This window comes from Myxocyprinus asiaticus, chromosome 14 (genome assembly GCF_019703515.2).
Source record: "Myxocyprinus asiaticus isolate MX2 ecotype Aquarium Trade chromosome 14, UBuf_Myxa_2, whole genome shotgun sequence".
In the NCBI taxonomy this organism is placed as follows: Eukaryota; Metazoa; Chordata; class Actinopteri; order Cypriniformes; family Catostomidae; genus Myxocyprinus; species Myxocyprinus asiaticus.
In genome coordinates, this window is record NC_059357.1 from 25,793,723 (window position 1) to 25,820,523 (window position 26,801).

At 38.9% G+C, this 26,801-nt stretch overlaps 3 protein-coding genes across 4 annotated transcripts in view; 1 reads left to right on the forward strand and 2 right to left on the reverse strand.

Moving 5' to 3' along the window:
- LOC127451324 (rab11 family-interacting protein 4A) overlaps positions 1–4,181 on the reverse strand; it is a 75,571-nt gene extending 71,390 nt beyond the window's left edge. The window contains exon 1 of the mRNA XM_051715914.1: positions 3,924–4,181. Within this exon, the coding sequence (XP_051571874.1) occupies positions 3,924–4,076 (153 nt within the window). The 5' untranslated portion in view covers positions 4,077–4,181. The remainder of the gene's footprint in view (positions 1–3,923) is intronic.
- A 4,038-nt stretch (positions 4,182–8,219) lies between these two features.
- LOC127451502 (coilin-like) lies at positions 8,220–16,939 on the reverse strand. The gene is made up of 7 exons (XM_051716250.1): positions 16,627–16,939; positions 15,471–16,536; positions 14,708–14,797; positions 14,155–14,202; positions 13,391–13,460; positions 13,185–13,273; positions 8,220–8,396 (listed from the first exon to the last, which is right to left on the reverse strand). Exons 1-7 carry the CDS (start codon positions 16,875–16,877, stop codon positions 8,337–8,339), a joined length of 1,674 nt encoding a protein of 557 aa, XP_051572210.1. The 5' UTR covers positions 16,878–16,939; the 3' UTR covers positions 8,220–8,336.
- A 98-nt stretch (positions 16,940–17,037) lies between these two features.
- Positions 17,038–26,666, forward strand: LOC127451503 (retinoid-inducible serine carboxypeptidase-like). Of its 2 annotated transcripts, none has more exons than XM_051716252.1 (13): positions 17,038–17,226; positions 18,153–18,277; positions 18,505–18,594; positions 18,816–18,971; positions 19,056–19,130; positions 21,343–21,415; positions 21,603–21,640; positions 23,612–23,740; positions 24,057–24,147; positions 24,262–24,375; positions 25,709–25,846; positions 26,052–26,215; positions 26,416–26,666. In XM_051716252.1, the coding sequence occupies exons 1-13, from the start codon at positions 17,163–17,165 to the stop codon at positions 26,476–26,478; spliced, it is 1,320 nt and encodes a 439-aa protein (XP_051572212.1). In that variant the 5' UTR covers positions 17,038–17,162; the 3' UTR covers positions 26,479–26,666. The 2 variants fall into 2 exon arrangements, with proteins under 2 accessions (XP_051572212.1, XP_051572211.1); XM_051716251.1 differs by having other exon boundaries at positions 17,039–17,226; positions 18,138–18,277.
- Positions 26,667–26,801: the final 135 nt, after the last annotated feature.

Consider the following 26,801-nt stretch of genomic DNA (forward strand, 5'->3'; position numbering starts at 1 on the left):
TCCTTCCGAAGGGTGAATATCCGTAAAGCCGCAGGTCCAGACGGCATTCCGGGCTGCATCATCAGAGCGTGCGCGAACCAACTGGCTGGTGTTTTTACGGACATTTTCAACCTTTCTCTCTCCTTGTCTGTGGTCCCCACATGCTTCAAAATGTCCACCATTGTGCCTGTACCAAAGCAGTCCAAAATCATTTGCTTAAATATAACTGGTGTCCTGTTGCTATGACCCCCATCATCAGCAAATGCTTTGAGAGACTAATCAGAGATTACATCTGCTCTGTGCTGCCTCCCTCACTGGACCCATTGCAGTTCGCTTACCGCAACAACTGCTCCACTGATGATGCCATTGCATCTACACTACACACTGTTCTCTCCCACCTGGAAAAAATTAACACTTATATAAGAATGCTGTTTGTAGACTACAGCTCAGCATTCAACACCATAGTGCCCTCCAAGCTTGATGTGAAACTCTGGGTGTGCAGCTGGATCCTGGACTTCCTGTCAAGCAGATGCCAGGTGGTTAGAATGGGCAGTAACATCTCATCACTGACCCTCAACACTGGAGCCCCACAGGGCTGTGTTCTTAGCCCACTCCTGTATTCCCTGTACACACATGACTGTGTGGCAAAACATAGCTCCAATGCCATCATTAAGTTTGCTGATGATACGACGGTGGTAGGTCTGATCGCTGACAATGATGAAACAGCTTACAGAGAGGAGGTGCACGCTCTGACACACTGGTGTCAGGAGCACAACCTCTCTCTCAATGTCAGCAAGACAAAGGAGCTTGTGGTGGACTTCAGGAGAAGAGAAAGAGAACACAGTCCCATCACCATCAATGGAGCACCAGTGGAGAGAGTCGGCGGCTTCAAGTTCCTGGGTGTCCACATCACTGAGGAACTCACATGGTCTGTCCACACTGAGGCCGTTGTGAAGAAGGCTCATCAGCACCTTTTCTTCCTGAGATGGCTGAGGAAGTTTGGAATGAACCGCCACATCCTCACACGGTTCTACACCAGCACTGTAGAGAGCATCCTGACTGGCTGCATCTCCACCTGGTACGGCAATAGCACCGCCCACAACCGCAAAACCCTGCAAAGTGTGGTGTGAACTGCCAGACACATCATTGGAGGTGAGCTTCCCTCCCTCCAGGACATATATACCAGGCGGTGTGTGAAAAAAGCTCGGAGGATCATCAGAGACTCCAGCCACCCGAGCCATGGGCTGTTCTCACTGCTACCATCAGGCAGGCGGTATCGCAGCATCAGGACCCGCACCAGCCGGCTTCATGACAGCTTCTTCCCCCAAGCAATCAGACTTTTGAACTCTTGATCTCTCACGATCAATATACATCAGCACTACACATTATTAATCTTATTATCTCACACTGGACTGTCATAAATTATATTCTCTCTTAACAACACACTGGCAACTGACTATCAACCGACAGCCTGAATGTCAATACAGTACAATACAACCTACTGTACATTTTATATATACTATATATACACTATTTTTTATTGTATAATGTGTATTCTATATTGTGTGTATTGTATACTGTACACTGTATGTTATTATTTGTATACTGTGTTGTGTAATTGTGTATATTAGATATGTCAATTGTGTTGTGTAAATCTTAAGTTTATTGTAAATTAGTATATGTCTCATCACTGTCACAACTGCTATGTTGCTCAGAACTGCACCCAAGAATTTCACAAACTATTACACTTGTGTATATGGTTGTGTGACAATAAAAGTGATTTGATTTTTTGATTTGAAATGTAGGTGGGTCTGTAATACAAGCGTTAAAATGTATCGACCATTTCAAGACTGTTTATGGAAGTGACATATTTATGTTCCTTGAACATTTCCTACTACTTGACCAACTCAGACTGTGTTGCAAACGGGATAAATCACCCTCCAAAGGGCACTTTGAAGGGAGAACAATCACGATACCATGCTGTAAGATCGCTTCAAACTGAATTTCCAGTAAAAATGACTTAAAAATTAGTTCTGAATGACCTTTATTTTTGAGCTCCACTCCTTTTAGCCTTTCAAAGCTCTCAGAGTGGATGGTAAAGTCTTCGAAGGGAATAGGGCATAGGAGGTCATCACTTTTGAATGGAACACACCTCATTCAAAACAACAGCTGGAGGCACTTCATTCGTAGTGACTTAAACACAATTAACACTGCTAACGTTAACAAGATCGTCTTAAAATGTCATTATTAAAATGTCGACCATGTTGTTCGGTGGCTGGATGTTGATTTAACAGAAATTAAAATGTTTAGATCTCCAAAAAAGCAACGACAAATGGACGCATGAACTGCTGAAATGAATGTGAAAGTGAATAAAATGCACAGTTGCCTATTCCCAAAATAGCCATAGTTTTGTCAGTGAGTTTTTCCACACAGATTCAAAAAAAGGCTGTTCCATGTTTTCACCTTAAACCAAACCCAAGTTTAACTGAAAGGAAAGGCCTCCTCAGCATCTTCACATTGTTATACATGGACTGCCATGGTGACAAAAAAGAAGAGCATTTTTACAGCCGTTACTTGTGCTGGCCATGTTGTGCTTTCATATATAATGACATTAGACAGCACATTCCAGGGGTCCAGCTTTCTAGTGCATCTAATTTATATATATATTTATAAACACGAGTAACTAAAAAAGGCCCACTGACAAACACAGCATGGCCCAATTGGGCAGAATAATAGGTATCTGTAGATCATTAAAGGATAATGAGTGATTCCTCTGTCATTGTTGTTTGTTTTGGTCACGCTCTAAATACAGGCAGTTTTCTTGAGCAGATAAACTGAACTGACAGATCAACTCAATGATTACCTAGAGAGGGAGGAAAAGCAATGACTCAATTTAGCAATGACTCATCAAATAAATCCTCTATTCCATTGTAACTTATTTCACTGAATATTTTTAGTAGTTATCATGGTTACATAGTTATTATCAAAACTGAGAAGGAAACAGGGTAGCCTAATGCTAATTTTTTTAAATATGTAGATATTCAATCCATCGTTTATTATATATATATATATATATATATATAAACACATCACACACACAAATACTGTATACTGTACATACAGTATATGTATATACACAGTAAATAAAGCCAAAAAAAATATTTTAAGCCGTGTCACCAAACATATGGGTAAAAATGTGAAACGTGCCAACATGTACCAAAAATAATATTTCTATAGTATCTGACATGCTTAAATGCCAGTCAGCAATGATATGAACACCCCTCGGAGTGAACAAGTGATCTAATTTGAAACTAATTTATAATCTGAAATTTGATGTCACATGGAATACATAAAAATTAATCTTGAATAATAAATTCAGTGAATTAATTCTGTGAATCATGTACCTTACTGTAAAAATCAATCAAGTCAGTTTTAACTGTCATATTGTGACATTAATTGGCATGTTCCTGGTATTAAATGTACAGTTAATACTTTTTTTTTTTTTATAAAATTAATCTCTAAAAAAAAAAAAAACAAAAAAAAAGAGAGAGAGAGAGAGAGATCATATACAGATCATAAAACATGAATTGCTAAGAATCTGTAAGTGACGCCAGATGACATCACAGCTGATGGAGTGAGGACACAGTTGTCTTGGTTACCTGGTGGAAATGTCATAATTAAACTAAAGCTAAATATGCAAAAGCTGCTACAGCATTACAAACGTTTGACCCCAGTAGTTTTTACTGAATAGAGAATATGAAGATATGTGAATATACCAACCTGTTTGCATAATAACATAAGTGAAATACTTTACTGAAATATTTCCAGAGATTACATGGTGTGATGTAGCCTACAGAAGTGTTGTGCAGTATTTATATTAGTCTTTTTAAACGTTGTTAGAATAATGGAATTATGAAATTGACTATGTAATTAGAGCATCTTACTTCATCTCCTTGGCCGAACTGTAGACCGAGGTCCACGAAGTGCTCAACCCGAATATAGCCGTCTGCATCCTCGTCACACACGTCGAAGACTTCTTTAAGCTTTTTCAGGAATGCTAGCAGCTGTTCTTGGTCGGGGAAGACATTGCCATCCATCGTTATGATTATGCGCTGTTAAACGAAATGTATTAGAGAGACTCGGCGTCTATCCGCGCACTCACCATCATCATCATCATCATCATCATCTCAGCTCGCGGTGGAGCTCAGCCTTACTCAGCGCTCTGACATCAGCGGCAGCATCACTTGTTCAGTTGGAACAAACCATTCGCGCCTGCGGAGGGGTCACACTTAATAACTTAATAATAGCGCTTACCTGTTGTTAATGAAGGAAAGAGCGATAGATATTTGGTTTGACGTCACAACAAATGATATGGATGGCCAGCATTTTGGGGGCCCTAAACAGATTTTCAAAATGGGCCGCCCCACAGCAAACCAAAGACACCTTACATCAATAAGCAAGCTTAAAATTGTGCAAATAAACAAGTCAATTTATTCAAACGCATAAAGCTTAAAAATGCAAACATTGGCAGGGGCCTGGGTAGCTCAAGTATTGTTGCTGACTACCACCCCTGCAGTCATGAGTTCGAATCCAAGGTGTGCTGAGTGACTCAAGCCAGGTCTCCTAAGGAACCAAATTGTCCCGGTTGCTAGGGAGGGTAGAGTCACATGGGGTAACCTCCTTGTGGTGGCGATTAAGGGTTCTCGCTCTCACGTGGTGAGTTGTGCATTGATTGCGGAGAGTAGCATGAGCCTCCACATGCTGTGGGAGTTTCCGCAGTGGCGTGATAAGATGCATGGATTGATGTCTCAGTAGCAGAGGCAACTGAGACATGTCCTCCGCCACCCGGATTGAGGTGAGTAACCACGCCACCACAAGGACCTGCTAAGTAGTGGGAACTGGGCATTCCATTTCATAAAAAAAGCAAACATCAACTGTAGTTCATTAGCACAGGCATAACTGCTTTAGAACTGCTTTAGAATCAAACACACCAATCACATGCACAAATTAATAAATACCATTAATGAAATTCCAAGATTGTGCATATAAGAAAGAATTAAATTAGTAATTTAAAGGTGCTGTAGGTGCATAACTTTTTCATGAAAAGGTATGCAAAAAATGTTCCTACTTCCCGAGAGATATTGCTGAAATAAGTTTAGTAAGATATCTCACCTGTCTCTGTGACAGCACTAGACTCTGTAAACAGCAAACAAAAATAACATATTGATGTTTTCAACCTGTCACTCATTAACACATTCTCAGACTTAAGCTACTGAGAAGAGTCGTCAAAATGGATTACATGTGGGAGCACAAAATATTTTTCACCAAGTGTTGATGGTGTGAGTCTACAGCACGTGAAAATGCTAGTGAGGTGTTTTTTCCCACAGCCTGCGGAGGTAAATTGGACCTGGCAGATCACATTCAGACAGCTATGCACACTGCACTTTTTCAAAATACAAGCATTTAATTGTTATACGTGTAATTCTGCTTAATTTCTAGCTTTCAACTTGTTAATAATTTGTTAAAATGTTTCCAGCAGTGACAGCTCGTATTATTACACATGCAAGATCAATATTAAAGAAAATGACAATTGTACTTTTTAAAATTTATTTGTCATCCTACATTTTTTAGAGGCTTAAATGTGATTAAAATTATTGTAAATGGAATATAAAATACACTATCACATATATGTGTGTGTGTATAAATATTTGCACCCTTCCCCCGTCCCAGTTTAATGCTCAAAAAATCTGCTAACCTTAACAATTACATGATGGGTGAATGACATGAGAACTCTACTGTCCTTAATATTTTTACTATGTGGTGACCGTTTTATAAAAGCAATAAAGCACTCGAGACTGTGCCATATTGTGAATATATTCACGGCTGAAGGGGTTTCAGGCACCCCGCTTTGCGTCGTGCCTAACAACGCCCTTTAGCCGTGTCTATATTCACAATATGGCATGGCCTCAAGTGCCTTATTGTATAAATAAGATTTGCACATAAGTGTATTATACACTTACAGAAACAGTTCACTCAAAATTGTAAATTCTCATCATTTACTCACCCTCATGCCATTCCAGATGTGTATGACTTTCTTCTGCAGAACACAAATGAAGATTTTTAGAAGAATATCTCAGTTCTGTAGGTCCATACAAAGTGTATGGTGACCAGACATTTGAAGCTCTAAAAATCACATAAAGGCAGCATAAAAGTAGTCCATAAGACTCCAGTTGTTAAATCCATATCTTCAGAAGTGATATGACAGGTGTGGGTGAGAAATAGATCAATATTTAAGTCCTATTTATTTACCATAAATCTCCACATTGACTTTCAAAATGTGAAAGAATGTGAAAGTGGAGATTTATGATAAAAAGTACTTATATATTGATGTTTCATATCATATCGCTTCTGAAGATATAGATTTAACCACTGGAGTCTTGTGGACTTGTGGAATGTCATACACATCTGAGATGGCATTAGGGTGAGTAAATGATGAAAGAATTTAAATTTTTGGGTGAACTCTCTCATTAAGACACTTTATTTACACCTCTCTGATGGTTGACAGCAAACAGAAACTGTCAGTCTTCACTTCCATGGGATAGATATGGGGAGAAGAGTGACACTGGCAAAAGAGGGACTCAAACTCGTGTCACCCGAACTGCAAGTCAGCTGTCATACTAATGTGGCCACGGCCATTCCTTAACACATAACTGTCAAATTTACATACTTATGTCTCCATTCCTTTTCTTCGACACTTATATAATATTTTTTTTAAATTGTTTTTACAGGTTTCATTGGCCTATTGTCATGCATATAGCAGGACTGTGTGGCCAGTGTTATTTACATTTAGTGCAAATAATTATTTGTCTATACTAATCCCATGGTAATGGGTCCCCTGGTGGTTATAGGACCCTATGCAGCCACCTGTGTCGCTTAATAGGTAGGGCCAGCCCTGAGGATGTCTTTAGTCTGCTCTGACAATTTTGAATGATCTCCGAATCAAAGCATAGGCTATTGAAAACAATATTATGTTGGTTTGACAAAGTCAACATACTTTTATTTTACAGACATGGTTTAGGATTTTTCCAAAATCCCATCGACACTGACGGAATGTTCAAACAGGACAAGATTATTCAAACTCCAACTGTAATTTAAATTTTTTTTTATTTTTTTTTTTTAACAAACCCATCCAAAGACTACTTACCTATCTATCTGACCGTTAGTTAGCTAGTTTAAAGAGGCCTTATTATGCTTTTGGGGATTTTACCTTTCCTTTAGTGTGTAAAACAGCTGTTTGTGCATGTAAAATATCTGCAAAGTTACAAAGCACAAAGTCCACACCAAAGGGAGTTACTCTCTCCCACAGAAAACACTGCTCCTGAACTGTCTGAAACACCTGGTTTGCAGTCCAGTCATTACTTTCGTGACTTAGCTATGTCACTGTGTAACACATATGCATAATGCCCGCATAACAGCTACTTCGGTTATGGAAAGACACATGGTCCAAGCAGTAGACCAATCACAACAGACTGGGCCAACTGACCAATCAGAGCAGACTGGGCTTTTCGGAAAGGGGGGCTTTAAAGAGATGGGAGCTAAAACAGAGCGTTTCAGACAGAGGGTGAAAAGAGGTGCTGCAGCAATGTACACTATGAAAAAGTGTTTTTTTAACATTAAAGCATGTAAACCTATTCTAGTAGACCCCCAAAATTAAATTATGAACCTGTAAATGAGCATAATATGGGCTCTTTAAACTTTTGCACAAGGCTTTGTCAAGTCAACATCAAAGTTTGTATTGATAGACTTTACCCATCTAGTTATATTAAAGATGCACATTTATGAATGGGACTGCAATGCAAATAATTTAGTGGTTGACATTACAGCAGCTGCTACTCAAACTGTCAGGTGCACATACTCAAACCATCTGAACTTGGAACAAACTTAATATAGAAAATATGCTTATCCCTTGCTGAAAAGACTAAACAAAACACAGCCTAAGCTGGTCAGGCTGGTTAGTTGGCTGGCTTTTGAGGGGGTTTTGGGCACTTTTTTGCTGGTCATGCTGGGAGACCAGCTAGATTAGATTAGATTGGCCAGGCTGAGTGACCATCTTCAACCAGCAAAAAACCTTTGGCTAGTGAGCTGTTTGTTTTTCAGCAGAGTCCATAGTAAAATAAATAAGGTCAACCCACAATTTTTTTTAAAAACAAATTATTTATTCAATAGACATTGTAAAAAAAAAAACAACAAAAAAAAAAGAATTACAATCTTGTGGAAATTAACCATTTAAATTTGAAAACAACATGAAAATAATGGTCATGGTCCACATGGCTCGGCCTGTTTGTATTGTCTGACTCTCATCCAACATTCTCCACAATGAGCCGGGGCTCCAGAAGAGAATCCCAGCGCTCAGTCAGCTGCAGTAAAGACATCAAAGACAGGCTTGTTTTAGCCTACCACAGCACACACACATGTACAAAGAACTGCCCTCTTTCATTTTAACAATTTAAAAGGATAATCAGAAAGCAACAATTGTGTGGGATTGGGGGATGGGGTTAAAATCCAAAACTACAAAAGAGAGGGTTTAGAGCTTTGCCAAAGAGTGCCTGCATTAGCTCTGTCAGGATAAATGCTGAATATGATATAAATGGAGTATGCATTCTTATCCTTTTAAAACGTGTGTGTTGTATGTGTTGCCTTCAATACATGTTCTAATTATGATTCTGTATTTTAATTTACACCATATGCCATGTGCCTAGGGAAAAGGTTGGGGTAAATAAAACATATGACCTGTATATTTTGGGGGGGCTTTACAGCTTACTGACAACTACCATTTTACAAAGAATGGAGTCTTAACCACACCCCTTTTATTCCAACTGTGGTGATAATTAGCCATAAACACTCTTCACACCAAAAGCCATTTTTTAGCCACATGATGATCACTGACGACCCTGCAGAAAATCTCAAATATTTTCAGAAAAACCTCACCGCACCAACAAAATAGCCTTTACACAAAGACCAGTTTCATTAAGTTAGATGCATATGACTCAAATGCGTGGGCAATGCAATTATAACTGTTGAGAATTATAAGTGGACTTTATAAAACATGACGAAATCAATATACAGTGCTGCGATTTCTTCTGTTCTTGATTCTGTAAATTGTTTCAAAAATTGAAATAAAACCTAACATAAAACAAAGGCAATCTGAGTGAACACAAAATACAGTTTTTAAATTATATTGGGCCTCATGTGCTAAGATAGGAGACAAAGGCAGGCCTACACACCATCATAAAGCCTGACAAAAACAAATGGTACCAAAAACAAACAAAGGGAGTCCAAACAAACTACAGATCCCATCAAGCCTTGCTCACTTTACACCTAGGTGTGAAATTCTGAAGGATCGAACTCTCAACTCCTATTGGATGAAACGCACGACAGAACGTGTCCCTCAATCATGATGTCAGAGAGAGTATAAAACTCGCTAAGCTCGCTTCCAGTGACAGTGTGCGCCACGTCTAGTTGCAGCCCTGCTGCTCCAAGGTGTAGCCTCGTTACCCAAGGAAGTAACATACGTACCTGAACATTGGCCATACAATCTCCATCTCGCTGGACGAGCCGAGATTCTCCATGCTCCACCGAGCACGCCAACGGATCTGAAGGAGACTGCTGAGCAATCCGCGTCTCACCCTTTTGCCTGCAGAAGAAGAAGATTTCTCTTCCTTCTTCAACCGAGTCAACTTCGCCGATATCTCCGCCAACCCACCGAGAATCAGCCGTACCGCCCAACGACAGAGCAAGGAAACGGCCTCCCGTCATCACTCAAGGTTCGAGGAACAGAGTTGGAGTAAAACGACGGACGAACACACATTCTACCCGCGTCCTCATGCGACTCAAGTAAGAGGTTTACGTCTGGGCAGAGATAGATTATTATAGTGTGTTATTCTTGTGTATCAAGGCTATTGCTTGTACAGTTTACGGACCACAGAGTCTGCTCATTGCTGCTAATAATACTCAAGGTATTACTGTTACCACGAATGAGATTTGCGGTGTCGTTCAACCACGTTGGGCTGTTTGTGCATTTCCGCCATCGCGGATGAGACCGGAACACTGAGTTTATCCATTAATGAACCAACAACCACGGCAGACAGATTACGTTCAAGTGTATCTGAGTGATAAAACTAACGGTTGCCGTCTCTCCCATAATCTGTTCTCTCTCTCTCGTACTAACCGGACACACACACACGACCCCTCAAGCATATCAACACACAAATTTGGCGAACAGATAACTTGGCAATAGAGCCCAGCTTTGTCCCTAAGTTATCGTATCAGCCGAGACACGCGTTAAATGGGCAGACGCCATTAACCAGTCTCTCCGCCCACATTCGCACCCAAATTCTCTAGCTGGAAACCTCACATGACATACTCTCCACGAGAGCCACGCCTGCCATTTTGTGCACTCCTCCTCTCCTTACATACAAGCACACACCCACCTATTTACATTCACACACACACCTACCCTCCTCTCATGTATTATATGCTTATCTGTCACGATATCTAATCATGTTACTGTTTAGTTTGTAGTAGGAAGTCGGAAGTTTATCGACTGCATTGAATTGATTATTAGTTGATATTACTGCATCAATAAACTTTGTTATACTTTAAAGAGAAGTGTTTTGGTATTGTTCTGCATGCACCTGTGCCAAGGGCTGGCAGGGGATGTCAGTGCTCGGATTCAAGCCTTCATTGTTTTCCTTTTGAATGTCGATGTTCTCCGGACGTTGACTTTCCTACGAGAACAATCCTATATTGAGACTGCTATACTGTCTGGTTAATAGTACCTGATTCCAGGGTGGTGCCCCGGCAATATTAATCCTTATTAATATTCTATTGATTTTGATCATTGATAGTTGTCTTTGATGATTGTTGATTTGAAGGATTAATAAGCCAATGCTGATTCTAATCAATGTTCTATTGATTTTAATAATTATTAATTATCGCTAATATCCAACCCCGCTCCTGAACGAAGCCCCAACCATCATAATGTTATTTGTTGAAGCAAAAAAGTTATCCAATACCAACTGAGTTGTTTAGTTACTAAATCCCCATATTTATGAAACTGCATTCATAATGGTGTTTAGCTGGACTAGACACACCCAGGCTTGATTACTGCCAGTCCTGTTCAATCAAATCAACACCTACATAGAACTTTTTCAGCAGCAAGAATTTGGCTAAAAGGTCCCATCCAGTAGCACACTATGCCAAGGTTGAAAAAAAAAAAAAAAATTCCAGAAATGAATGAAAGAATGATGCATTTATATAGCACTTTTTCTGATACTACACTCCAAGCGCATTACACAGTGAACAGGGAACTCTCCTCAACCACCACCGTGTGCAGAATCCACCTGCATGATGTGACGGCAGCCATAGTGCGCCATTACGCGCCATTACGCTCACTACACACCAGCTGTTGATGGAGAGGAGAGAGTGGACTGATACAACTAATTCATGGATGGGGATTATTAGGAGACCATGATGGATAAGGGCCAATGGGGGGAATTTGGCCAGGACACCGGGGTTACATCCCTACTCTTTACAAGAAGTGCCCTGGGATTTTTAATGACCACTGAGAGTCAGGACCTCAGTTTAACATCTCATCTGAAAGACGGTGCATTTTTACAGTACAGTGTCCCAGTCACTATACTGGGGCATTAGGACCCACACAGACCACAGGATGAGTAACCCCTGCTGGCCTCATAAACACTTCTTCCAGCAGCAACCTTAGTTTTCCCAGGAAGTCTCCCATACAGGTACTGACCAGGCTCAACCATGCTTAGCTTCAGTGGGTAACCAGTCTAGAGCTACAGGGTGATATGTCTGAGGAAAAAGGTGATTGAAATACATCAGTATGGGAAGGGTTACAAGGCTATTTCAAAAGCTCTGGGACTCCAAAGAACCACAGTGAGAGCCATTATCTTCAAATGGAGCAAACCTGGCACAGTAGTGAACCTTCCCAGAAGTGGCCGACCTTCCAATATTCCTCCAAGAGCACAGCAATGACTCATCCAGGAAGTCACATAAAAGCCAAGAACAACATCCAAGGAACTGCAGGCCTCCCTCGCATCAATAAAGGTCACTGTTCATGACTCCACTATCAGAAAGACACAGGCCAAAAATGGCATCCATATTAGGGTGTAGAGGTGAAAACATTAAGGCTCATCTGAATTTTGCCAAAACACATCTTGATGATCCTCAAACCTTTTGGGAGAATGTTCTGTGGACGGATGAGTCGAAAGTGGAACTGTTTGGAAGACAGGGGTCCTGTTACATCTGATGTAAATCAAACACAGAATTCCACAAAAAAATACCTACGGTCAAGCATGGTGGTGGTAGTGTGATGGTGTGAGGATGCTTTGCTGCTTCAGGGCCAGGGTGACTTGCAACAATTGAGGGAACTATGAATTCTGCTCTCTACCAGAAAATTCTAAAGGAGAACGTCCGTTCATCAGTCCGTGAGTTGAAGCTCAAGTGCAACTGGATTATGCAGCAAGACAATGATCCAAAGCATAGGAGTAAGTCCACATCTGAATGGCTCAAAAGAAGAAAAAATAAAGTTTGTAGTGGCCTAGTCAAAGTCCTGACTTGAACCTAATTGAGATGCTGTGGCAGGACCTCAAACTGGCAGTTCATGCTCGAAAACCCTCCAATGTGGCTGAACTAAAGCAGTTCTGCAAAGAAGAGTGGGCCAAAATTCCACCACAGCGTTATGAAAGACTGATCTCCAGTTATCTGAAGCGTTTGGTTGCAGTTGTTGCTGCTAAAGGTTGCACAACCCGCTATTGAGCTTAAGGGGGGCAGTTCATTTTTTACATGGGTGACATAGGTGTTGGATAACTTCTTTGCTTCAAGAAATAACATTATTCTTTAAAAACTGTATTTTGTGTTTACTCAGATTGCCCTTGTTTCATGTTAGATTTTGTTTTTGAAATAATTTAGTATGAGATATACACACAAACAGAAGAAATCAGGATGGGGGCAAAGACTTTATCACAGCACTGTACATGACGTTGTTTTACAATGATTTACACAGAACCAGGCTGGATCTCTTCAATTACACTATTCCAGTACCCTTCTGAATAAATTAAAGCAGGTAATAAACAATTATGGTATTGGTAGCTAATACTATATAATGGGAGTACATTCAATACCTGTGATCCATGTGTGACAGCATATTCCACTATCTCAGATCCATCAGGGTTCTGATATACCAGGTCAAACTTGCCAGGTTCAACTGGGGCTAAAAGACACAAATAAATTATTGTTGCAGAAGCAATGATGCAATTTAACAAGCAGCTAAGAAAGGTGCTGTCAATCTCCAGGTTTCAAATTTTTATAATTTAATGAGTTGTGATACCTTGAGGTTGTGAGAGCAGTTCTAGCTCCATCATCTTTGTTTGAGGATTAAATGCAATTATCTTCCCTTCCTAAATGAAAACACAGCACTAAAGATTATTTTAGAACATATCCATAATACAATTTACATTACAGAGGAATAAGAAAATTTGAATGAGCTTGAAGAAATGGCTTTGAACTATGGATGCACCAAAAAGAGTTTGTAAAATAGTTTGGCCGATACCGATTTTAACAAAAACCATAGGCTGATGATACAGATATTTTGCCACTTAGCTTATTTTGTCACCAGATCAGTTTTATTTAGGAATGATTAAAATGTAAAAAGAGGTACAAAAATTTTTATTTTTTAACCATTTTAACAATAAATTTCCAATACATCTAATTTCCACTGTCTCAGAAGTCAAAGTCTGCTAGTTTCAAAGCGTTTTGGATGTTTTTCCTCATCATGTAGCCAATAGTTAAAAGCCGCTTTCACAACCGTCTCGTCCGTTTATGGCATTTTTTTCTGCATTAACGGGAGAACGAGAAAGAATAAAGATTAAATATGATGTATATGTTATGGGTATGTTCTTAGAAGTGCCAACCTTTCTACATATTGTGGCTATTATTATTTCTGGATTGTGCATTTGAATACACAGAGATTTTACAGTGAATATCGGTGTTTTCATGCTAATAACTGATATGCCAATGGTTTTAATTTGGTCAGTAATTGGCCAATAAATATCGCCAGCAGATACATCGGTGCATCCCTACTTTGAACCTTACTTTATAATCAGACACCTCTGGTGTGTAGTTTTCTGTCAACTCCAAAAGCTGTGACGGGAGAACAATCAAAAATAATTCATAAGTACATCTCCATGGAAAACTGTTCACATAGAAGGTATATGAAGACATTGAAATAAAGAAATATCACATAACACATACTGTATAATATTATCAGGGGACAGAAAAAAAGGCTGATGTTGTGTTTCTTTTATAATTCGTCAATGTCAATGCTCTACTCCAAAGCAACTTAAATATGAGGAAAAACACATGCAATTTATAATACCGGACCCAGCCATATTTGTAGTATCACATTATCGGGATTCAAAAGCAAATCAAAGTACTACAGAAACTGGAGCAGAATTATAAATACAGAAATGTAGAGAAGAAGTGATTTTTTTTGTTTTTTTTGTTAGGAAGTGCCTTTATTTAATCAAGTGTTTGTGGCAGAGGTCTGTCTTGTGTTGTTTCTTGAAGGTTGCGTTGGTCTCAGCAGATCGGGTGGAGATTTGAAGCATTTTCCACCACAGAAGGATAGAGAGAGAGTGAGTCATACCTTAAAGGCAATCATTTGGCCAACCGCAGGGGGAGCTGCCAGTAGTGGCAAAGTGGTGTAGTCTCGTCTGGGGGCTGGTGCTGGTGGATTCTACAAGAACACACAAAAGGAACTGAAGGGTTAGTGCTTATGCTAAAGTAAATAATAATATTTTTTTTTAAAAAAGACAAAGTTGTGTATAATTCACCCAAAAATGAAAATTCTCATTTACTCATCATTACTCATACATTTTTAGTAGAATATTTCAGCTCTGTAGGTTCTCACAATGTAAGTGAATGATGATGAAGCTCCAAAAATCACATAAAGGCAGCAAAAAATGCAATCCATATCACTTCGGGTGAGAAACAGATCAATATTTAAGTCCTTTTTTTACTATAAATATCCACTTTAACTTTCAGAATGTGAAATTGGGAGATTTATAGTAAAAAATAAATTTAAAAAAAAATTATTAATCTGTTTTTCACCCACACCTATCATATCGCTTCTGAAGACATGGATTAAACAACTGGAGTCTTATGGATCACTTATGTTGCCTTTCTGCGATTTTCAAAGTTTTGGCCACCATTCACTTGCATTGTATGGACAAACAGAGTGGAGATATTCTTCTAAAAATCTGTGTTCAGAAGAAAGAAAGAAAGTCATACACATCTGGGATGGCATGAGGGTGAGTAAATGATGAGAGAATTTTCATTTTGGGGTGAACTATACCTTTAAGGTTAATAGCCTAATGCAAAATAAACTACCATCTTCACATTCATCTTACCTGTAAAATAAAACTTTCATTGGTCAGAGCATCTCTCTGTTTCGGCTCGTCATTCTCATAGTTGTAATCAAAGTCTTGTTTAAACGGTGTTCCCTTGGCCCTACCAAAGCCTCCTCTCCCACTGCCTCGGTTTGCACCCCGACCTTTGCCCCTCTCCTGGCCTCTTGTGTTTCCTCTGGCCCTGCCTGCTGCCTCACCATCACTAGGCCTCAAACCAGCAATGTTCAACCCCATTCCATGCAAGTTCGGTTTCTTAATCACTAACTCTATTTCACTGCCACCGGAGTCTGAGCTGTCTGCCTCATCCTGGGGCTTTTTAGAGATGGAGCCAGAGGTAGATTGAGCTGCACAACTCTGTGTGGTTGAGGAGAGCTGAGTTGTTGGTTGTGATTTCTTAGCTAAAGGTTTGACTTGGCTGGGTGATGATGATGAGGAGATGGAGGAGGAAGAATCTGTGGAGCTTGCTCTCTGTCGAGGTGTTCTAGGTGGAATTTTAGAGTTTGTAGAGGTGGATGGTTTCGGCATTGCAGGAGGTGTCTGCACAGGAACACTGCTTTTGCAGGTGGTTGGTTTAGCCTTATTATCAGAAGAGGATGAATCTGATGATGTGCTTTCTTTCCGTGCGGTTACAGCAGGTCTCTTGTTTGAACTTGACTGCTTGGGTTTAGGTTTTGGTGGAGGGGCCTTACTTTGAGACTCATCTGCACTGCTGTCTGAAGAATCTGATGTGAATTTGTGATGCTTTGCGTTTGTTTTGCCACTTGTTTTTCTGTTGGTTGTGTTAGAAGCAGGGGCTGTTTGGGTCTTTTGAGGGGTTGCAGGTTTGTTAACGGACTGCTTATCTTCCTTTTTCTTATGTTTCTTCTTCTTCTTCTTTTTGCCTTCCGCTGCTGGTGCGGAGCCATTGATTTGGGCATCTTCATGCTTCGTTTTCTTACTTTGACCTTGTGTGACACAGATTTGCGTCTCTTCTTCTCTCCCTCTCTTCTTGGTCTTTGAATCGTGAGTTTCAGAGTGTTGGCAGGCCTCAGTTCCATTAACATAAACAGGACTGGATACTTTGACCCTGTCAATAGTGATGGAGAAATACATGTCAACATAAAAGCTTTTAAAAAGCATAAACGTCCATTATATTATCATACAATGCAGTGCTTACCTTATACTGTCATTGTCACGTACTATATAGATGCTTTCTGTGGAAGGCAGGTAGCAATCCTCAATAAACAGATCTAAAATAGTTTTACGGCTGAAGCCAAACTTTTCCTTTACTATGCTGGACAGATCTGCGACAACTCGACATTTGTTTAAGTCCACCAGCAGCCAACACATACGACACTCGGGTGTTGCAGGAGGAGGATAATCAAAGTACAATCGGACCCTGATGGAGTTGAGACTGGAGGTGGCCATGCCAGTGCACTGTGTGCAGTTCTTACAATGAGGGCTACTCACTGTTTTAAACGAGGACGAGCTCAGTCGCACTATGATAAACTCTCCTGCCCTCTACTGGTCTGGAAGAGAATAACTGGAGTTTATTTCCTAGTGGTTCTATCACGTCTCGTCAGCTGACCGAAGTCATATGATACTGTACTTCACATCACCTTGCTCGAAGGATTGGGATACAATACTTATAGCCGGTGGGTCCAAACACAGCCAGTGTGCCAGCCTGATTAAGTGAGCTTGAGATCAATAATAATGGCGCGGTCGTGGATTGGCATGCTGGTTGTTGCGCTGCTCTTTGCTGAAAGTTTTCATAAAGGTATGTGCTTAAAACTGTACTTTTAAAAACGTAGAGGTTACTTTTTATGCGTGTGTTCTTGTTCAGTCACTCAGTTATTTGCAGCCATCGAGGTTTTACATGGGACGTAATTGCAAGATGAGTTGATTCTCAGATAATATGTAACTTTAGAGAAAAAGCAAACGCAAAGGATAAAATGATGCCTGTAGTTACATTAGTATCAAGTGTTAAATAGAGCTCCTCTCGCGCAACGAACTTAAACTAAATCTCAGCTTCATTTGCAGTTAGGTACATTTTAAGTTGTTCAAACTTAAAACAAGCACGAAAGAAAAATTGACTTTAGTTAAGGAATGTTACGGGTTCAAAACAAGTTAAGCGCAATTTGTGGCATACTGTTGATTACCACAAAATAAAAAATAAATGAATCGACTCGTCCCTCGTTTTCTTAAAATCGAAGTTAAAGTGAATTTTTGGAGGGTTTAAAAGCAGAAATGCGAAGCTTGTAATTATATAAAAGCACTTACATTAATTCTTCTATTAAAACTCATGTATTATTTGAGCTGTACTGTTGTTTAAATCATCGTTCATTTAGGGTATTGCTGTTTATGGCGTTACGTCATCATGGACTATATTTGGCTGTAACTTTACACAGAATAGGTTAGAAAGCGATTTTATCACACTGAAATCATGTTAACATGTATATTGTTTACGTTTTGTGGCTATACTATTTTAACATTTTGCCCCATTCACTTACATTGTGCCTCATTGTTACCCTGATTTTTGCTGTTTTTAAAGAAAAGGCGGGACGAGTTGAAATACATTTTAGTGGTAATCAACATTATGCCACAAATGCTGTTGATTGAGCTTAACTTGTATTGAACCATACTGAAAATTATTTTAGATGTTGTTGGGGGTTTTTTGTCACACAACAGGTATTTGTGTTCCAGTTCAAGCCAAAGAATCATGGGGATATGTGGATGTCCGTCAGGGAGCACATATGTTCTGGTGGCTGTATTACGCCAACAGTTCCAGTGCCAGTTATAAAGAACTACCTCTAGTTATGTGGCTGCAGGTTTGTAACCCCTCTGTGTGATCTGTTCTATCTACGCCTTTAACTAATAGTTATTTATTATTATTTATATATACATATGTGTAGTTACTCATAGTGATTTTATAATGTAGATAGGTATTCCAATGCACCTATGATGTCCAAAAATGTTCACTCAATTTTGAGACCCAGTCTTACATAGTCTCACAAAATAAACCTGAACATGATGATCATGCTCATTGCTATTTTAGGGAGGTCCTGGGGGATCTAGCTGTGGTTTTGGCAACTTTGAGGAAATTGGACCACTGGATAGAGACCTGAAGCCAAGAGAAACCTCTTGGGTATGTAAACTAATATATATTTACTTCACTCTCATATCTGCCACATTGATTTTGAGGTTAATTTCTGGGAATTTAGAAATGTAATTGTCTGATTTTATTCTGCATTTTCTGTTCGAAACATTTAACAACAAATCTTTTTTTAAATATAAGCTGTGTGTGTTATATTAAAAAGTCTGACTCATTACTTTTCCCAGAAAATAAACATTTCTGTATCTGTTTAGGTGCATGCATCCAGTGTGCTATTTGTGGATAACCCAGTAGGTACCGGCTACAGTTACACAGACACTGAAGATGCCCTCACCAAGGACGTTGCAATGGTGGCATCAGACATGATGGTCCTCCTCAATAACTTTTTCTCTCTAAAGACAGAGTTTCAGGTAAAACAAAAACAATAGCACCTGCCAGATATCATTTGCTCATCGCTTTTTCATTTGTCTTAACAGACGTTTCTTCCCCAACAGAGTATTCCTTTCTATATATTTTCTGAGTCTTATGGAGGCAAAATGGCAGCAGCTATTTCTCTTGAGCTCACAAAGGTAATGTTTGTTGTCTTCTCTCTCAGCTTATGCATCATCTGAAAAGCAATATTGTAGAAAACTGCAGAAGGAATCATGTGTTCTGATGATCTAAAAGAGGAACAGCATGAATCAGAAGAGTACTTACTTCCTCAAAAGTATACTTTGACTCTGTGGCATCAGTTTAGATTTTTTAAAGGGATAGTTTACCCAAAAATGATTTGCACTCATGCCATCCCAGATGTGTATGACTTTCTTTCTTCTGCTGAACACAAACAAAGATTTTTAAAAGAATATTTCAGCTCTGTAGGTCCATATAATGAAAGTGAATGGTGACCAGAACTTTAAAGCTCCAAAATTAATATAAAGGCAGCAAAAAATAAGCCATAAGACTCAAGTGGTTTAATATATGTCTTTATATGTGATTATATAAGTGTGGGTGAGAAACGGATCAATATTTACAGTTGAAGACAGAAGTTTACATACACCTTAGCCAAATACATTTAAACTCAGTTTTTCACAATTCCTGACATTTAATCGTAGAAAACATTCCCTGTCTTAGGTCAGTTAGGATCACTACTTTATTTTAAGAATGTGAAATATCAGAATAATTGTAGAAAGAATGATTTCAGCTTTTATTTCTTTCATCACATTCCCAGTGGGTCAGAAGTTTACATACACTTTGTTAGTATTTGGTAGCATTGCCTTTAAATTGTTTAACTTGGGTCAAACGTTTGGGGTAGCCTTCCACAAGCTTCTCACAATAAGTTGCTGGAATTTTGGCCCATTCCTCCAGACATAACTGGTGTAATTGAGTCAGGTTTGCAGGCCTCTTTGCTCACACATGCTTTTTCAGTTCTGCCCACACATTGTTTATCAGATTGAGGTCAGGGCTTTGTGATGGCCACTCCAATACCTTGACTTTGTTGTCCTTAAGCCATTTTGCCACAACTTTGGAGGTATGCTTGGGGTCTTTGTCCATTTGGAAGACTCATTTGAGACCGAGCTTTAACTTTCTGGCTGATGTCTTGAAATGTTGCTTCAATATATCCACACAATTTTCCTTCCTCATGATGCCATCTATTTTGTGAAGTGCACCAGTCCTTTCTGCAGCAAAGCATCCCCACAGCATGATGCTGCCACCCCCATGCTTCACAGATAGGATGGTGTTCTTTGGCTTGCAAGCCTCACCCTTTTTCCTCCAAACATAACAATGGTAATTATGGCCAAACAGTTACATTTTTGTTTCATCAGACTAGTGGACATTTCTCCAAAAAGTAAGATCTTTGTCCCCATGTGCACTTGCAAACTCTAGTCTGGCTTTTTTATGACAGTTTTGGAGCAGTGGCTTCTTCATTGCTGAACAGCCTTTCAGGTTATATCGATATAGGACTAGTTTTACTGTGGATATAGATACTTTTCCACCCGTTTCCTCCAGCATCTTCGCAAGGTCCTTTGCTGTTGTTCTGGGATTGATTTGCACTTTTCTCACCAAACTACGTTCATCTCTAGGAGACAGAATGCGTCTCCTTCCTGAGCGGTATGATGCTGCGTGGTCCCATGGTGTTTATACTTGCGTACTATTGTTTGTACAGATGAACATGGTACCTTCAGGCATTTGGAAATTGCTCCTAAGGATGAACCAGACTTGTGGAGGTCCACAATTTATTTTCTGAGGTCTTGGCTGATTTCTTTTGATTTTATCATGATATCAAGCAAAGAGGCACTGAGTTTGAAGGTAGGCCTTAAAATACATGCGCAGGCACACCTCCAACTGACTCCAATTAGCCTATCAGAAACTAATTGTCTAAAGGCTTGACATAATTTTCTGTTTTCCAAGCTGCTTAAAGGCACAGTTAACTTAGTGTATGTAAACTTCTGACCTACTGGAATTGTGATATAGTCAATTAAAAGTGAAACAATCTGTCTGTGAACAATTGTTGGAAAAATACAACCACTGGAGTTGTATGGATTACTTTTATGCTGCTTTGTGATTTTAAGAGCTTGAAAGGTCTGATCACCATTCACTTGCATTGTATGGACCTACAGAGCTGAGATATTCCTCTAAAAATATTTGTTTGTGTTCTGCAGAAGAACAAGATGAGAGAATTTTCATTTTGGGGTGTACTATCCCTTTAAATCTATTTTTTTACTAGTTTTTTCTTTATTGGGCATTTACTGAGCACTGCTCAAGTTAATTTTATTCTGCATTGAATGCCAATTTCCTCTTTAGGCAATTAAAGGGGGTTCAGTCAAATGTAACTTTGCTGGGGTGGCACTGGGAGACTCCTGGATCTCTCCTTTAGGTCTGTAATATGTGTGATACCTTAAGTCTTTTAAAAGATATCTCATTTACATCTCACATTACCAGTCATGATGCATGTTAAAGTTCTAATTTATCGCATTTTATAGTGTAAAATCATAGTCCTCCTTAGATGGCTCACATGACAATACAGAATTCAACACCTCCAACTACTTACTCTTTGTCTACAGATTCAGTCATGACCTGGGGTCCTTATCTTTACAGCACAGTGAGTAACCATAAACAACCCTGTCTTCTCCTCACAGGGATTGAGTATGAGCAAGGCCGTAATGTCTTGAACATTGTGGGGGACCAAACCATTTTGGGGGTGGGGTTCGTGGGTGTTGAGGTCACAAATATAATTGTCCTTTAAAATAGTAAAGGCTCTGAATGCAATAATTTTCTGAATAAAGGCTTTAAATGCGATAAAGGCCCAACATTTTATAATTTTAGGTTTTAAACGCTATTTTTTTTTTCATTAAGTACAAGACTACCACTGTGTCTACATTGCTAGCAGTTTGCCTGTTTTAGTCATCTTTTCTTTTTTGTGCTGTATCAAAGAAAGGATGAATATCATTTGAATTTCTTTTCATCATTGATGTATCTGTAAAATGACATGACATCAGCTGGCTAGCACAAAGAAAATACACAGAATTATTTACTGCCATCAAGTTGTCCCTCATTTTCCCCAGCAGAATCTTAACACAATATTTTCTTCAGGAATCCTAACGCTGCTCTTTTCCATACAAAAACGGTTCATATTGACCACTGCTGTCAAGGTCCAAAGAAAAAAAAATCATTATTAATATACATTAAAGTAGTCCATACAACACATAGCTGATGTATGGCCCCAGAAAGCTTGGAATATAGTGCACGAGTCACACTGTTATGATGTCTTTATACTGAACCTTTAATAGTGCTTTGTAGTATTTGCCCTTTTTGAAGCTTGACAGATCCTGCTCACTATAAACTGTTATTCTATGGAATAGAGCTGCTTAAAATATCTATTTTTATGTTCCAAGAAAATGTAACGGCATAAGGTTTTGAACAACATAAGGGTGAGTAAATAAGTGAGCAAAAGTACATTTTCCATTTTTAGGTGAACTTCTCCTTTAACTGGTGACTTGTCCTCAAAATAAAAAAAGTCTCTTTTAAAAGAGGACTCTTAGGAGATGCTGTACAAAATTCAGAATTAAAGATATAAAGAAATTTAGAAAATCTTCAATCGATTTTAAATTGTTACCTAATAATATTTGCATTAAAAATATGACACTGTCCTTGCCAAAACCTAAAAACTCAATTGAAGCCACAAGTCACAGATCTAATGTTCTAGTTCTGATCTAGGTGATAATGCTCTACTTTGTGTTAGATCATTTTCTAAGACAATATCAAGTGAATTTTCTAAAAAGGTACTTCAGATAACCACATGCATTCAATTCCTTTAAAATATACACACATTCGCTCTTTGTCTTGAGCCTGATACGCTGAAAACTACTCCGTTAATGTTTTCACATTCACAATTATGAATGACATACGAATTACGTACTGGACGTGACGTTTTTAATTCAAAACGGCAAATTTCACCAAATGGTGAGTAGTTTGCACCACTGGAAATTACTGTTGGTCTGTACAACATTTCAATCATAAAATAGTGGGCAAATATTGCATGTTTAGTTATATACTGATATCTTACATGACACTGGCACTCTTAACCTGAACTGCTGACACAGGTGCATGCTGTGTGGCGCTGGAATAATTCAGAAGATTCTCAAATGACATTGATGAGCATTGTTAGACTACTGTACTGCACTAAAAATTACATTTTTTTTTTTTTAAACCATTATGTTATTTCTGCAACAACTTAATGACAATTAGATAGCAGTGCATAATGGACTGCAGCAGAACAGCAACAAGGATATCAATTATTGGGGGGACAATCTGGCCATATTTGATTATTGGGGGGGGGGGGGACTTGTCCCCCTCAATGTATATTGTGGTTACGGCCCTGAGTATGAGTGCATTAAGTATGATCAAATCAAACTACTACAGTAATGATTTAATCATAGCGTATTGGTTTTTATTTGATAATGATCCACCAATTCTGACTTGGCTGTGAAATGGTAGATTGAAATGTTAACTTTCAGTCATTCATTGTACAGAACCAGATAACTGCATGCTGTCTCTATGTTGTGGTGTATAGTCTATGTTGGATGACAATGGGCTTGAGGAGGTGAACAAAGCAGCAAAGGGAGTGCAGCAGGCTCTGGATCAGGGCCAGTATCAAAAAGCCACTGAGATGTGGTCTATCACAGAGAATGTGGTGGAACAGGTCAGTAGTGCATTGAAATAAAGTTTATGTACAGTTTAAAAATACTGTAGGGTCTAGTGAAGGATGTTCATCATGGTTCCCACGGTCATGTAAACCCTGGAAATATTAAGGAATTTTAAAATAGATATTTTTTTTAAAAGGTGAAAAAAGCCAGTCAATCACAAATGACTGGAAAAGTCATGAAAATAATTGGTGAAAAGGCGTGGGTATAAGGAATACTGGTTTTTATAATGTATTGTTTCATTTCATGTGATTAAGCTAAAAACTTAGGTTGATGAATATGTCATGTGCTTCAGTTCTTTGTGTTTTGTTACAGAACACAAATGGAGTGAATTTCTACAACATCCTCACTCAAGACTCTGATGAGATGAAGAGCAGTTCAGATCAAACCACAGATGGATTTCTCTGTGAGGATCTCAACATACACATTAAAACTTTCTATTCAATTCAGTATGTTCACATATTTCTATTCATTACCCAAATGAAAAGGTTTTAGGTATTTTCTTGTCCTGTTTTTACAGCCTCACTGAAGCGACGTCACATTCGCCCTTTGCACCGTCAGTCCCTTTCAGAGTTGATGAACGGGCCAATCAGACAGAAGCTTGGGGTCATTCCAAAGAATGTCACATGGGGAGGTAATTAGTTATTTTTATGATTTACAAAGATGTTCCTGTGTGTGAAAATTCACAAACCATTTGCTATGGTTTAGAATGGAATACCAGCATACTGCCTACAATTTTTTTTAAAATTATAAATAAACAATAAATGTATGCTACATTAGCCACATTTACAGGCACCCTCATAATGCGATTAAGGCAATACTGTGATTTAAACTGTAGCTCATGTAAACAGAATACTTAATAATTAATTAATATTTTATTGCGATTATGCTAATAATCAGAGTAATGATAATCGCAGTAAGATATGTGGAATACTAATTTTAATCACTTTATACAGGCATGTAAACGTCCCCTGCAGTGGTCAGTTTGAAGTCTGAATTGAATGTCGGTGAGATAAAAAGAGTTTGTCCTCACGGGTGGAACACAACAACATCAAGTGTGCCCAGTGTACTCCGATTCACAAACAAATGACTCTTATGAACTGATTCTTTTTAGTGAATCAAAACAGACTGAGCAACCAGTGTAACTGTTTTTGTAATAAATATTAATTTATATTAAAAAAAAAACAATAAAACATTACATTTCTCAGCAAATTATCAGAGTAATGGCAAGTAGCATGTAAACGGGAGTGAATAGATTAGCCAAATCATCTAAACATCTTAATCTGACTATTCTTGATACTCTGATTATTGCAATAATCAAAGTATTGGTGTACATGTAAACGTAGCCATTGTCATTGTCACATGACCTCAACACTTTGCATGTTTAATTCAGTAAGTGGCATCCAGTTATGTTGGCAGTCAAATATGGAGTTAAGAAGAAAATATAAAATTTACATTTAAGCATTTGGCTGACGCTTTTATCCAAAGCGATTTACAGTGTACTTATTACAGGGACAATCCCCCTGGAGCAACCTGGAGTTAAGTGCCTTGCACAAGGACACAATGGTGGTGGCTGTAGGGATTGAACCAGCTATGTGCTTTAGCCCACTACGCCACCACCACCCCATAAATATTGTTCATTGCTTCCAGTTCATTCATCATTGTGGGATACTGTGTTGCACACAATGTGCTCTAGTTGTACAGTATACTGCACATTTTGGCAAATGTAGTGGGTCATCCAATGGCCGGGTCTAAGTGGGGGGACTAGGGGAGTCTGCTGGCCAAACGACCAAGAGCGACCCTCCAGTCAGACGAATAGAGAACTTTCCTAGTATTGGCCCTGGGTCATCCGGGTATGTGCACAGTATATATAGTGCAAACATAGTGCGAGTCGTATTTTAGTGTAATAGTCCTAACTTGCTCATTTTTACAAATTGTTTTTTACATTTGCTTTACTATTCCATCAGGTCAATCTGAGGCTGTATTTGTCAGCATGGCAGGAGATTTCATGAAGCCTGTTGTGAACATTGTGGATGAGCTTCTGGCTTCAGGAGTCAATGTCACAGTCTACAATGGCCAGCTGGATCTCATTGTCGACACAGTGGGTGAGGACTGCAATGTGCAATCTATGAGTAAAGCTTTCAGAATGGCTGACAGACTTTATATTAGGACTTGGCCAGTAAGCTCCATTTGACCCATCTGTTAAAGAGGTTTGACATTTAGGAACTTATAGCATCATTGTTGGATGCTATCTGGATAATGTCTCTGTACTGCAGTGATAATTATTTGTATCTGTGGGTGTGTGGGCAGGTCAGGAGCAGTGGGTGAAACAGCTAAAATGGAATGGACTCCAGTATTTTAACCAGATGAAATGGACAGCACTGGAGGACCCACAAACAGAGAACCAAACTGGAGCCTTCTATAAGACCTACAAGAACTTTGCCTTCTACTGGATCCTCAAAGCTGGACATATGGTATCAAATATTTCCCACTCTTTTGTATTTGGCAAATTACTTTGTTCAGTAATATATTCATCAAAATGTACAACCATGGCAGTGAATGTGCTGGGCTATATTGGTTTAGCTTCAACAGTCAAGAGAAAATAATTTCCTCTGTATTTATTTTCAGTTTCGATGTTTGTATGTGAACAGATCTATCCATTATGTCTTGACAGATCCCGTCTGACCAGGGCCCAATGGCTTTAAGGATGTTGAAGATGGTGACTCAGCAAGAGTGATGAATCGGATACCACTGGGATTAGCTTGTTATCCACTTTTAGACAATCAACACTATAAAAAATCACCAAAATGTTGTTTTTAACCTTTTAGGTTCAGATCCTAATGTAATCAGTGCTTTTAATGTCTATGCTGTCTTGTACAATTTGTAAATTTTAATGTGTGCAGACAATAAAGTCATTTTTATACAGTTTGAATTTCTGCCTGGAATCTACATATGCTACAAACAGGAATGTTGTTCCATGTTCCCATTTACTAGAATGTATTTGCTTTCAGAAACAAAGCATCTGGTCAGCTCTTCTTTCTTGATTGTTTGATGAAAGCA

What these genes read in the sequence shown, in the direction of transcription:
- LOC127451502 (XM_051716250.1), bottom strand. Translation starts at nt 16,877, where the DNA reads ATGGCCACCTCCAGTCTCAACTCCATCAGGGTCCGATTGTACTTTGAT. An exon ending in ATGAAAGTTTTATTTTACAG is followed by an intron (nt 14,798 to 15,470) that starts GTAAGATGAATG and finishes GTGTTCTTGTAG; the next exon opens with AATCCACCAGCACCAGCCCC. An exon ending in GCCAAATGATTGCCTTTAAG is followed by an intron (nt 14,203 to 14,707) that starts GTATGACTCACT and finishes CTCCCGTCACAG; the next exon opens with CTTTTGGAGTTGACAGAAAA.
- LOC127451503 (XM_051716251.1), top strand. Translation starts at nt 17,163, where the DNA reads ATGGCGCGGTCGTGGATTGGCATGCTGGTTGTTGCGCTGCTCTTTGCT. An exon ending in AGCCAAGAGAAACCTCTTGG is followed by an intron (nt 18,595 to 18,815) that starts GTATGTAAACTA and finishes GTATCTGTTTAG; the next exon opens with GTGCATGCATCCAGTGTGCT. An exon ending in TCCTCAAAGCTGGACATATG is followed by an intron (nt 26,216 to 26,415) that starts GTATCAAATATT and finishes ATGTCTTGACAG; the next exon opens with ATCCCGTCTGACCAGGGCCC.